The 13,541-nt window shown below is 40.2% G+C and overlaps 1 protein-coding gene across 6 annotated transcripts in view; it reads right to left on the bottom strand.

Annotated features, from left to right (window-relative positions):
- Positions 1-13,541, bottom strand: part of VPS8 (VPS8 subunit of CORVET complex) — a 240,631-nt gene that overhangs the window by 113,229 nt on the left and 113,861 nt on the right. For all 6 annotated transcript variants that reach the window (XM_017538380.2, XM_017538382.2, XM_017538384.2 and 3 more), the window contains 6 exons: positions 13,183-13,254; positions 8,202-8,321; positions 6,753-6,809; positions 4,898-4,980; positions 3,755-3,839; positions 2,825-2,923 (listed from right to left, as the gene is read on the bottom strand). In XM_017538380.2, the coding sequence (XP_017393869.1) occupies positions 2,825-2,923; positions 3,755-3,839; positions 4,898-4,980; positions 6,753-6,809; positions 8,202-8,321; positions 13,183-13,254 (516 nt within the window). The remainder of the gene's footprint in view (positions 1-2,824; positions 2,924-3,754; positions 3,840-4,897; positions 4,981-6,752; positions 6,810-8,201; positions 8,322-13,182; positions 13,255-13,541) is intronic.

Raw genomic sequence — 13,541 nt, 5'->3', positions numbered from 1 at the left:
AATTAAAAAAAAAAAAAGATAACTCAGTGAAAGGCAAAAGAAAAAAAATAAATAAAAATAAAGATAAAAAAAGAAAATAAAGTGATTTCATTTTCATAAAGTTTGAAAATAGGCAAAACAAAAACATATATTTAGGGGTGCATGTGTATGCAGTAACAGTATACAAAAAGGCAAGAAATTGTCACAAAAACCAGGAAAATGGCTATATGTGAAAGAGGGGAAGAAAGACTGTGATTAGAAAAGAAGACGTGGGAAAAGTCTGAGGTATGGAAATAAAATATATCTTGTTCAGGACCTAGGATGTTTGCCTTTTAATTTTTTTTATTAAGCAGTACACTTGTTTTATGTCCTTTTTTGAATGCTTTATAAATTTCAAAATATAAAATGTCAACACACTCTAATGAAACCTTTCATATTGAAAAAACCATTTGAACCAGAGATTCTTCCTCTAAGAAAGGCTTTTAGGGAACTATAGATCCCTGAAACTGTAAACAGAATCATGTATTCACGTATATGTGCAATATTATGAGGCATAAGTCTAAATCTTTCATTAGGTTTTCAAAAAAAAGTGTAGAGCCCCAAATGTGTGAAGAACCATTAGGCTATAAACTAAGCGTATCCTGTCAGAAAACTTCATTATGACTTTTTGTCCTATGTATTTAATGTTGATTATATTTACATTATTGAAGACACGGACGTTCTTCAACAAAAGTTTATATACCTGTCACTGTGGCCTTAAGAGGTAGTAAAAAGTTCAAGGTGAAAAAATATGCAGATGTTGAGAAAAAAGCAGTCAGCAAAAATAATTATTGTGTAGCAAAAATACTTCTGGCTTCCCCAGCATGAGTTTTTTTGCTGGGTAATCTGTCTGCTAATTGATTGATTTATCATATTTCACATGATGCAGAGATGTGGCTCCATTTTTCATGTCTGGAATCCATGTGCTCAAACCACTGTATAGCACAGATGAGGGGAAATGAAAACTGAACCACAATATAACCATGGAGACTCAAAGAGGAGGATGAAAAAGAATTCTAAACGATTAAAGGGAAAAAATATGAAACACAAAATCAGAGGATGACTTGTTATTTTGCCAAGATGTATTCATCTTGTTGTTAGCAGGGATATAACAGCATTAAATAATGTATTCCATGTTCTCAATCCTACATACAGCAGTGTGGAAATTACTTCAGGCCACATATCTCATGACTGGCTATACCACCTTTCATGTCAGATATTTCACAAGAAGATGCTATTCACACCTCTGAACTTTCTAAACTTTACAACCTTCAGGAACTAAAAGTATCCACATCACATCCTTTCTTATAATTTTGCTTATCTATAAAAAATGGTCGGCTGGGCGTGGTGGCTCATCCCAGCACTTTGGGAGGCCGAGGTGGGTGGATCACAAGGTCAGGAGATCGAGACCATCCTGGTCAACATGGTGAAACCCCGTCTCTACTAAAAATACAAAAATTAGCTAGGCATGGTGGCGCATGCCTGTAGTCCCAGATACTCAGGAGGCTGAGGCAGGAGAATTGCCTGAATCCAGGAGGCGGAGGTTGCAGTGAGCTGAGATCGTGCCATTGCACTCCAGCCTGGATAATGAGCGAAACTCCGTCTCAAAAAAAAAAAAAAAAAAAAAAATGTTGAATAACCATCACCTGACTCTTGCTATGAGAGGAATGAGGGCAACACTATAGTTATATGTTATTTCCAAAATTAGGATTATCTCAGTTTAAATGCTATTTCCCCTTTTCTTACTAATTTTTTTTTCCGATAATCAGAAATAAACATAATAGAATAGATAAAATAGCATAAAACATAAAAAGAGGCTGGATGCAGTGGCTCACGCCTGTAATCCCAGCACTTTGGGAGGCTGAGGCGGGTGATCACCTGAGGTCAGGAGTTCAAGATCAGCCTGACTAACATGGTGAAACCCTGTCTCTACTGAAAATACAAAAATTAGCTGGGTGTGGTGGCCCATGTAATCCCAGCCACTTGAGAGGCTGAGGCAGGAAAATCCCTTGAACCTGGGAGGTGGAGGTTGCAGTGAGCCGAGATCACACCACTGCACTCCAGCCTGAGCAACAAGAGTGAAACTCCGTCTCAAAAAAAGAAAGAAAAAAAAAACATAAAAAGAATAGATTTCAACCAAACTGCTGGTTCTGTTGGATTCTGGGGTGAGGAGTTGTTACGAACATAAGGAAACTGAAGGAAGAAGTGATTTTTGGGTCCCATTTCAGAACACATTCTGATCACAGCCCTCCCCCGACAAGCAGTCTATTTGTACATCTAGAAGCATTGTTCCTTAATAAGAACTTTTGTTTTAACAGAAGTGAACACTTGCATTCTCTGTAAAATAGCATGCATCAACAAAATCAGTGAATTAGTTCACCATAGCTAGGTCAGAATCATCATCCTGTTATACAAGGAAGAGAAATACATCAGAGAAAAACTCATTGCAGTAATTTTTCTAAAAGTCCATTAGATAATTGGAGGGAATGGCACCTACCACATATTAGGAAAAGGAGACAAGCAGTACTCTCAGAATCATTCTAAGAATTTTGTAAAAACCCACTAATAATAGTTTGTCACTAGCCAATTGAACATGGGCTAGTTTCAGAAGTCATGATGTAATAGATTGCATGTGACACAGACTTTAGGAAAACAAATATGAAGTAGAAAAATTACATGAAAAAGACTTCAACCCTACATTAAATCATCTTAATATGATGGACGCCATTGCTTAGCTGGCATAAAGTTAACTTGGGTTAAATGGCCATTCAGATAGTGAAGTGTGAAAAGTATGGCAAATCGGTACCTCAATAAGATCCATTGCTTTCTGCCACACAGACTGCTTCTCCTCGGCACTGTGTCCAGGAATGGATAAGATATTGTGAATGTAATTGAAGACTTCTTCCTGAAGAGCACAAGAAAATATAATGTACTCACCCACTCGCTCAAGATTTACTCACTACCAGCTGAACCAGTCTTGGTAAACAGCTATTATTTGAAGATGAAAAATCATTTGGAGACAGCTAACTGATGGAAAACTCTGCCCCCAAAAAGAAAGAGTAATTGTTTAAAATTTAGGATAGACTCTTAGAAGCAACAAATCTGTTCCAATTAATTTTGGTTTCAATGTATTAATCTTCAGTGAGGGAGTATCACACTTTGGCTTCTGGGGATCTCTGTCCACATTCCCAATTTCAGTTCAAATCACTCCCGCCCTTGTCTATTACGCTCCACCTGAACTGACTCTCACTTTACCTGTAAGATCTCCACGCAGCTGAACTGATTCTCACTTTACCTGTCAGATCCCCACGCAGCCCCTTGAACATGTCAGTCTTCCCCACCTCCCTCCTTCACATATAGAGTTCCCCATCCTGGAACACTCTTCTTGGTTCTTTCCTTCACTGGCTTCTCAAATTTCAAAACTCAGTTTTTATGTCACTTTCCCTGAGATCCCTTCCCCGGCTACTCTGCATAAGTCAGTTCCCCATTATCCTTTAAAGTTGCACTCAGTTTCTCTTCCCTAGCATTTACCGCAATTTGTAATCAGATTTGGTTTTATTTACTGCCAGTTTCCATCACTAAATTACACATTCCAAAACTGCAAGAACTCCATCTGTTTTAATTATCAGTGTATATTTGACTCATACACATGCACAAATATTGCTACTGAACAGTTATTAGTACTCAATAAGTGGAAAGCTGAATAAGAAAAAGAGTAAGCAGTGTCTTGACTCACCTCTCTCAGAGGGTCATGTAGGTAGCAATCAATTATTTTGTCATATTGGTGTTCTCGCTCATACATAAATTCACAAATCTGATAGCTAGAACGTAAAGGGGAAAACTTCAGTGTACCAAACAGGCAGGTGGTTATTAGCTTATTATTTTGAGACACTTGCTCAGGCACACAGGTTAGTATTAGAAAAAGTGGGCCAGGTGTCCCAGCTCATGCCTATAATCCGAGCACTTTGGGAGGCTGAGGCAAGAGAATTGCTTGAGACCAGGAGTTTCAGACCAGACTGGACAACATAGCAAGACCCCATCTCTACAAAAAAAACCAAAAAGTTAGCCAGGCATGGTAGCATGTGCCTGTCATCCCAGCTACGACGGAAGCTGAGGCGGGAGGATTGTTTGAGCCCTAGAGGTAAGGCTGCAGTGAGCCATGACGGTACCACTGCATTCCAGCCTGGTCAACAGAGGGAGACCTTGTCTCAAAAAAAAAGAAAAATTAATATAGTAGATGTGACTTCTACTGTTAGATAAAGTTATATTAAATGTCTAAGAGAGATGAGTATCTGCTTTTCTTTAACTTTAGGTTTAAGAGTCTGCTAAATACAATGTTTATAAGAAATTTCAATGCTGAATACAAAAGAAATGCTAAAGCAATAATGTATCACATAATAGTCAACATGTTAGATATTGATAATTTACAAAAATTTTACAAAAAATTTCCTCTGTTCAGAATTACCTGTTGAATAAAACCTACAACATACTAGGTAAGTAGCAGTGTGATATTATATCTAATTTGCTATGCCAAATATTGCATGGTCTCTAATAAATCTAAGATAACTATAAAAAACGTATGAAACATGGAAATATTTTTTAAAAAACTAAAATAATAAAACACCATAAGACTGCTATTCTACTTTTACGTTTAAACAATTGTACAAACACTTCAAATATGCCCTATCAATTTCTGCAAATTTTACTAATTTCCAGAATTCAATTAAAAGGCAAAAATTTTCACACTTAGCTTGTTGTTATTTGTATAATCTTTCCTAATTAAAAAAGCGGCAATGCATCAGTAAACTGGGCTTTAAGTCAGAGAAATGTAATTTAATATTTCTATGGGAAACTAATATACAGTTTCAAAACAACTTACAACTCAGCTTTTTCTGCCATACGGATGAGTCGACTCTCTTCAAATTGAACTATGCCTCCGGCCTGCAGCAATTCTAAAAGGACCTGAACGTTTAAAACCAATGAGTAAAAACACTTGAGAATTTACTAGCTCTTTAAGAGTACATTCAGCCATGCAGACTATAACTTCTATTTTTTTCTTTTTAGTTGATGATATTTTGGCTTGCTGTCACATATGGAAGGGGTTAGAGTGACATTATAAACATGATCGTACTGCATTTAAGTCCTATAAAAAGATAAATGGCTTTGCTTTTCAAACATGGAGAGAGCGCCACAGTGTTTGCGAATAAAGCCCTATTAGACACTGAACTGATTCTCTGCTAAGCTTAAATGTCTGTATGTTTCTTTTCAAAAAGTGAACTTTTGTCTCACTTTTATGTCTTATGGTTCTTTACAACCTGTTTATCCACAGGTGGTATCCATGTTTATACGTTAATTTAAAAAAATTAAATATTGGGGCTTTTCAGAGCAGCACTATGCAAAATAGCCAAAGGGTGGAGACAATCCACATGTCCATCAGTGGATGAATGACTACAGAAAATGAGGTATGTGCAGACCACGGAGTACTCTTCAGTCGGAAGAAAATCTGACACATGCACGCTGTGGCATGGATGAACTTTGAACACATCATGCTAAGTGAAATAAGCTAAACACAAAAGAACAAATATTGTATGAGTGCACTTAGGTGAGGTACCTAAAGTTGTAACATTCAGAGAGACTGGCAGTTACTAAGGGCTGGGGAGGAGAAAATAGGGAGTGGGAGTTAGGATTTAACTGGGAGGGCAGTTCCGTTTGGGAAGGTAAGAGAGCTCGGGATGTGGGGAGGGTGACTGTACAACAAGGTGAGGAGCGCTGGTGTTTACACTTAAAAATGATTAAGATGGTAAATTATGTGCTACGTCTATTTGGCCACAATAAAAAGCAAACACAAATATTGTGGCTCATATAATTAATTTTTACCACACTAAGCAGCTGAAATGAGGGGGCCCCACATTACTATTTGTATTCAATGTAATTTAAGAGATAACCAAAACTTTACTAGCTGTTCTTCTTCCTAGGCTGCTCTGCAGCGGTCACCGGGCCACAGCTGTGCAGACAAAGGGTCCCTGTTGCTATCTGATAGCCTCAACTTCCCAGCTGGGTACAATCGCCACAGTGCCGTAGACCCGTCCTTCAGCACGGCTCCCAAAGTACTTACTTTTACTAGTTTACTTACCTGACAAAATCTGGCTATCAATTCAAAATGGGTTGACTCTCTTAGTGCCCACAATTATGGTGGGTATGCTTTTTAAAGAATCCTACCCCTAAAGGGAACCTCAAGACAGTGCCACAAATAGAGAGAAGTGGGACTCAAACAGTTACCATCCCACAATAATGAGTGGAGGGACAGATGGATGCTGGTGTCCAGAATGCTCAGCCCTAATGAGGTGGGGTTTTGGGGTACTCTCAAGACTTAGGCATGTCAATACTCAGGAGCCTGCAGCTTTTTTGTGTCAGGACCACAGCAGCCAATGGAATGCAGGGTACAGGAAGTCCTAACTGTTGCTGTGTAATAAGGAAAGATGAAGTCGTTTCTCTGATGTCATGGTAGGTGCAAGACAGATCTGGCCTACCTAGGAATTTAGTTTGATATAAGCTCCTTATACATGTACCTCTAACAACCAACCACTCTATTTTCTGGTCCCCACTGACTTTACCTTCATATTAGGGTTTGGCACAAGTCACTGCCCCTTATGTGTAGTGTGGTCTAGCACAGAAGAGTTCCTTCTGGTTTACTCGTTTCCTATTTAGCAGCAAAGAGTTCTAGTGGTTCATACCTGCTGTCTTTCAGAGTGTCGGGAGTCATCATCAGGACTACAGAGGAATTCAAGGACCTGGCCAAAGAAAAAGTAAAGCATGCAGACATTAGTACTCTCATAATAAAAATAGTACCCACCCTTTCAAATAACCAGCCCATTCACACTCAACTGTAACAAATCCCACAGGTGCAGAGTACCTTCCCAGCTGATTAGCCTAGTACATGTAACATTAGGCTCAGACATGCCAACAATTTAATATGTGCCTTACACACATATTCCTTTACTCTTTAGAAACATAGCTGTAAGAGGCTGGGCGCACTGGTTCACACCTGCAATCCCAGCACTTCTGGAGGCCGAGGAGGGTGGATCACTTGAGGTCAGGAGTTTAAGACCAGCCTGGCCAACATGGTGAAACCACGTCTCTACTAAAAATACAAGAAATTAGCTGGGTGTGGTGGCATGCACCTATAATCTCAGCTACTCTGGAGGCTGAGGCAGAAGAAGCACTTGAACCCAGGAGGCAGAGGTTGTCGTGAGCTGAGATTGCACCACTGCACTCCAGCCTGGGTGACAGAGCCAGATTCTATCTCAAAAAAAAAAAAGAGAGAGAGAAAAGAAACATAGCTATAAGAAACACAGATATAAGGCAGTGTTGTCTCTCTCTCTCTCCACACACACACACACACACACACACACACACACACACACACACGCACCCCTTAACTTTAAGTTTCCTGATAAGATACCACGGACCTAGCAAAGCACGGACTTAAGAGTCAGGCCACCTGAATTTGGACACTAGCCCTATTAAGACTTAATATTTGCTGCTAATAACAACACTTACTAAGTATGACCTTAGACGAATGACCCAATCTCTCCAGGCTTTCGCCTCCTCATCTATAAAAGGAGGATAACTGCCCGTTTTCGAGCTGTTGAGAGGACTAAGGCAACACACACACATAAAGCTTTGGAACAATGCCTGCCATTTTGAAGTGCTCAGAAAATCCTAGTCATCTTTAGATACTTTCTCCAGACAAAAAGTATTTTCTTTGCCACCTGTGGAAACATAGGAGCTATTTAAGTGGGCTTATAAGACGCCTGCAAAGTCATTTGTAGGTAAATTGAGATTTTATAAAAGTAATCGCTTCTCCACATGATGGTCCTCATAGTCTTAATACCAGAGAGATGGGGGAGATTCTTAAATTGGAAAACTCTTGAGCAAAGAATTCCAGGCAATTCAGAACAACAGAATAATTCAAAGAACACAATCTCTATAAACCAATCTCCACAAATACACCCATACACCCATATATACACACACCCCTAATTTAGATCCAAAACCTCAACAGGCCTCTCCTTGATAAGACATTTACCCAACAGTCTGTCACATCAAGAAACAGTGTAATCCAGGGAACTGTGCACAATAAACAGATAAAAAGCTTTTAGTTTTCACTGCTAGACACTTACCTGATCAAAAAGTGTTCTGTTTACAAACAAGGTGTTGTCAGGCTTTGCAAGCTGCCGAGCAAGAAAGGTAAAGAGACACCCTACTTGTGAGGGGGTGAAGTCTGAATTCTCCACCATAACCTGAGGAGCAAAGGAGACCATTTATTCAATACACCATCTGGTTTGACGCAAAAGCATACAATTAGAAGAGGGGACAGCCTCATTAGTGAAGACTTGTAAAAAGATTCTTTTATTGACTGTGCAAAAATTGAATTTAACGCCATTTAGAAGAAGCACAACTATTTGCATACTCTGAAAATATTTCAGTGATTTTTGGCATATTTCTAGCACAATCTGGATGAGAACTGAATTGACAAGGAGGTAGACATGTAAACTGTAATATTTCAAAGAAATATTAATCATGTTTCCCTCAGGAGTTCTTCAAGAATCATTCTACAATTATTATTTTTTTTGAGACAGAGTCTTGCTCTGTTGCCCAAGCTGGAGTGCAATGGCGCAATTTTGGCTCACTGCAACCGCTGCCTCTTGAGTTCAAGTGATCCTCCCATGTCAGCTTCCCGAGTAGATGGAACTACGGGCATGTGCCACCATGCCTAGGTAATTTTTGTATTTTTAGTAGAGATGGAGTTTCACCACATTGGCCAGGCTGGCATTGTACAATTAAATTTAAATAGTCCTACTAAAAATCTGCCGATCAGCAAGGGGAGAAGCGCGCTGCTTTGAGGTTTGGGTGTGAGATAACTGAGAATGAGGGTGTCCCCCGGCAGTCAGCTGTCACACAGACACACGGATCACTGAACGGAATGGCTTCCACCCTGTATCAAGCAGTTCCTTGAACTGTATTACAGGCTTTTTTTTTTTAGAGACGGGGTTTCACCATGTTGGCCAGGATGGTCTCGATCTCTTGACCTCATGATCTGCCTGCCTCGGCCTCCCAAAGTGCTGGGATTATAGGTGTGAGCCACCCCCCAGCCCAACAGGCTTTTTATAATCACACACAGTTACCAAATCATAGTCATTCCTCTGGCTTTAACTCAGCTCTCATTTCCTAAGTACTCACTATGTGTAAGATGCCTTAAGTGTCTTTAATTAGGAACAAGAAGGAAAAGACAGACACATCTTAAATAAAAGGCATAACATACTGACTGCTATTATAAAGGCATGAATGATTAAAGAAGCACAGTGGAAAATGTTAATTCAACTGGTTAGAGAGGGAATTTGAAAAGAAATGAGAAAAACAGCTTTTAGGCTAAGTTTTGGAGCCCATGCAGAAATTGTGACAAAGGGAAATGTCACAGAGAAGAGGAGAGTGAGGGCAAAACCGTGGACACAGAAAAACATGTTTGCTAGGGGAGCCACAAGATTCATCAGAATGCAGCAGCATGCAGGAAGAGGGAAACATTAGATTAAATGGGATGCTCGGGTCTCAAATGTCATCCTGAGGAGTCCGGCGTGTACTATACAGAAACTGGGGAGCTAGTAAACGTGTTGCACCAGGGGAGCTGATCATGACCAGTACTGTGCTTAGGAACATTATCCTGTCAGCAGTGCGTGGGACGAAGTTAACAGAAGAAAGAAACAGAAGGCATGGAGGGCAAGATGCAAGTGGCTGCAGAGGTCTAAGGGAGAGCCCAAAGGCTCTGCGCTCCGGCAGTGATCATGAAAATGGAGAGCAGAGAGAGGGGGGACAGGACAAGTATTCCTACGTGTGGAAACATGTGGCTATAGGAGCAATTAAAAGGACAGGTTTTGAGCCTGATTGGCAGGTGGGAGAACGCAGAGGTGTGGGAGGGGAGACCACGCACTGCTTCGGGTGAGCTGAATTCCTGGGGCAACTCTATCTACAACAAATCAGGGTATAGTGCCCTGACACATTGCTAAAAAGTTTCAAGTCCCCTCCTTTCATCCTCCATTCAAAGATAAAGTATCAGGTTTCTCCCTTTAGACAACATTCCCTAGCTTCTGACCTTTCTCTTCTTACAACCCTTTATTTTGCCCTTTCTGCTTTTAGTCCAGTAATCATCACGTGTCAAGTATATACTCATTATAAGAATATGCAGGTATTTCAAGTTATAAAAGCTTTATCTCATATATACACATGCTTATACACACAGGAGAATTCCCTCAGCACCTCAGCAAGTGTGTAACTGGTTATGATCCTACAAAAGGCCCTTTCCTTTCTACTTCTCTTTAGCCTGTTTCCGAGACCATGCTTACAAATTTTCTGGGCAATCTTGTAGAAAGTCACAGATGAACAGATGTTTCCCTTTCAGATGTTTCCCTTTCTGTCCGCAGCCACTCGGCACACTGGTAACGCCCACTGGCCTGTTCTCTGGTCACTGCCTATACCCCTCCTCTCCCTGGCTCCCTCGCAAGCGCACTTTAACCAGTGAGCACATCTCTTGCATTAGAAATGACACAAATAATCCCAAAAGCTCATTCTTCACTGACCCAAGGTAAACACTATCAAGACAACAGACAAGAATGGCAAGTCACCACAGGAAGAGTCGAGGACTTATGGAGCTTTCTCTTCATTTGGATCATTCTTCCAACTTAGCATAGTTTTCAATTGAAATTGCGATTTAACCAACTTCCACTGACCTGACATCTACCGGGTTACAGGCACTGAGCTGGATCTGTTCTAGGCATGAGAAAACAATGACCAAAATAGTGGGAATAAAAATAATAATTAGAAGAATCCTCACACTCTCTACCCTCAGGAAGCTCACGTCTCAGATAGGATAGATAAGAAAACATGTAAACATGACAACACAGCGTGCTAACAACGGAACGCGTGGCCTGAGCGCAGACAAGCAGCAACCAATCAACCTAGACGGTGGGAGAGCGTTCAAATGAGTTTCTCACAGATGACGTTTCAGTTAAGTCTTGAAAAATGATTAGGAACTTGCCAGTGAGCAAAAAGAAAGGAAAAGGCATGACAGACTGAAAGAAAACCCTTGGAAAGGACATAAACCATGAACACGCCACAGAGAGTCTAGTGAATTCTAATAATTTAATAAGGTTGAGGGTACCTAATACAAGGTGTGTGGGGTGGGATGATGAGGCGGATGAGAGAGGGGAGCAGTTAAAGAGACCCAGTCAGGACCAGAAAATACAGAGGGATCAGGGATGTTCCACAGTGTAAATGGGTATGGCAGAAATTATGACTTATGCTCCAACATCTAGTCTTCCCTCCTAACTTAGAAACAGAACTCCTCAAGGCTGGGCGTGGTGGCTCACACCTATAATCCAGCACTTTGTGAGGCTGAGGTGGGCAGGTAACCTGAGGTCGGGAGTTCGAGACCAGCCTGGCCAACATAGTGAAACCCTGTCTCTACTAAAAACACAAAAATTAGCCAGGTGTGGTGGCAGGTGCCTATAATCCCAGTTATTCCGGAGGCTGAGGCAGGAGAATCACCTGAACACAGAGGTGGAGGCTGCAGCGAGCTGAGATCGTGCCACTGTACTCTAGCCTGGGCAACAGAGCAAGACGGATGGATGGATGGATGGATGGATGTAAAGGAAAGAGGGATGGAGGGAGGGAGGGAGGGAGGGAGGAAGGAAGGAGAAAGGAAGAAAGAAAACAAACTCCTCATGCTTAGTAAGCACATGGTTACCAAGAATACAGACTCTGTTTCTCAGTCTCCCCCACCAACTAAGGGGCCTTATATCTAAGTTCTTGGCAATATGGTATAAGCAATATGGTATATACAATAAGAATTGTATTACACAGCTTTTAAGAAGTGTCCTTAAGGAAAGGGAACATTTTCCTCCTCTCTTTCTACATTCAGGCTGGCTGGAATGCAGAGGTAATGGCAGGAGCCTGAGCAGCCATTTTGGATGGAAAGACAGAAATCATGTACTAAGTATAATGCTAAGACAGAAGGAATCTACATCCCTGATAAGTTTACGAAGTCACTCTACTAGACCAGATTGCCTACTTTCAGACTTCTATGAGAAAAATTAATTCCCATCACAATGAAACTATTGAGTTTTCTCTCAAAGCAGAACTTAATTCCAAATGACCAACAGGAAGCCACAGAAGAATATTAGGTAGAAGAGAGGCAAGACCACAAATTAGAGGAGGACAAGACTGAGAATAAGGAGACCATTTAGAAAGGTATTTTGGAAATCTAGGTGAAAATTCTCCATACTAGCCACCTGAATCAAACTGACATTATCTGACAGGTTAACAGCCCTATTCTCATAATCATCACTGCCTGTCTTACAAGGTGAATTAATATTAATTGATAGCTCAAAAGAAATAATGTATATAAACATGCTTGGGAAATTATAAAGAACTATTATAAATGTAAGATATTGATGTTGTGCACAACCAGAAAACACTTTAATTCTAGTCTCTTGTCCAAAATAATTTAAGATTAAAAGACAGAAGCCTCCGTTTTACAGCCAAATTAACAAAATGAAAATCTCTAAGCTTTCAACTCCAAGAGGAACTGGCCTGCCTGAAGTCACGCGGATGGAAAAGAAAAGACCCTTTCCCTGCGTTCGTTCAGTGGCAGCAGCATACATCTCAAAATAGCTTTCTGCTGAATCTAATTAGATGTGCAAGGGGACGATCATTTCTGGGTGCCTCAAATCATTCTGAGGTGTCACCTGGCATCTCAGTGCCATGATAGAATATGGCACTACCTTAGCAACAAAGTGAAGCGGGCATGAGACACAGGAAGATCCTTCGCATGAACTCTTTTCTCAAAGCACGGTGGGTTAGTCTCCGTTACGACACGCAATCACACTCAACAGCAAACATCACCACATGCCTTTCTCACACAGTGCTCTCTATTCTGGCACCCAGTCTAAAGCCAACATACACTAAGCATTTTTAACAATAAACGATTAGTACTTAATTCAGCTCTTGAGGACAAAAACACCATAATAAACTTTTAAGATATGATTCCAACATGCCACTTAACAAGATTATTTGATAACCTGCTATAAAACAACTCAACCATCTACTCACTTTCAACAAAATATCCACAATCCGCTGTTGATACTCCACAGCTTGCTTGTCATTTTTAAAATCTTCGAAAGTCTAAAAGGGAGAAGTAAATTTTTACAAGTAATTATTGTTTGCACGTTGTAAAAGAAAACAAGCTATTAAATTTTTGTTAATAAAATCCAAGTAATTTCCCAAATAAGGTAACTATTCCTCATCAGATTTTTTCATATACGCCTTTTGTGACATTATTTTTAGTGAGTCAAATAAAAAGCTATGTCATTTAATAATGCACAGTATTCTGAGACTTAAAAAAATCACAAATAAGTATAAAAATTTGAGAAAGGAAGGCAAAGTCCATGAGCAAAAAAAAAAAAAAAAAA

The sequence above is a fragment of the Cebus imitator genome, unplaced genomic scaffold (genome assembly GCF_001604975.1).
Source record: "Cebus imitator isolate Cc_AM_T3 unplaced genomic scaffold, Cebus_imitator-1.0 Scaffold111, whole genome shotgun sequence".
NCBI lineage: Eukaryota > Metazoa > Chordata > Mammalia > Primates > Cebidae > Cebus > Cebus imitator.
The sequence above is the reverse complement of the archived record's forward strand: the minus strand, read 5'-3'. Positions and strand labels throughout refer to the sequence as shown.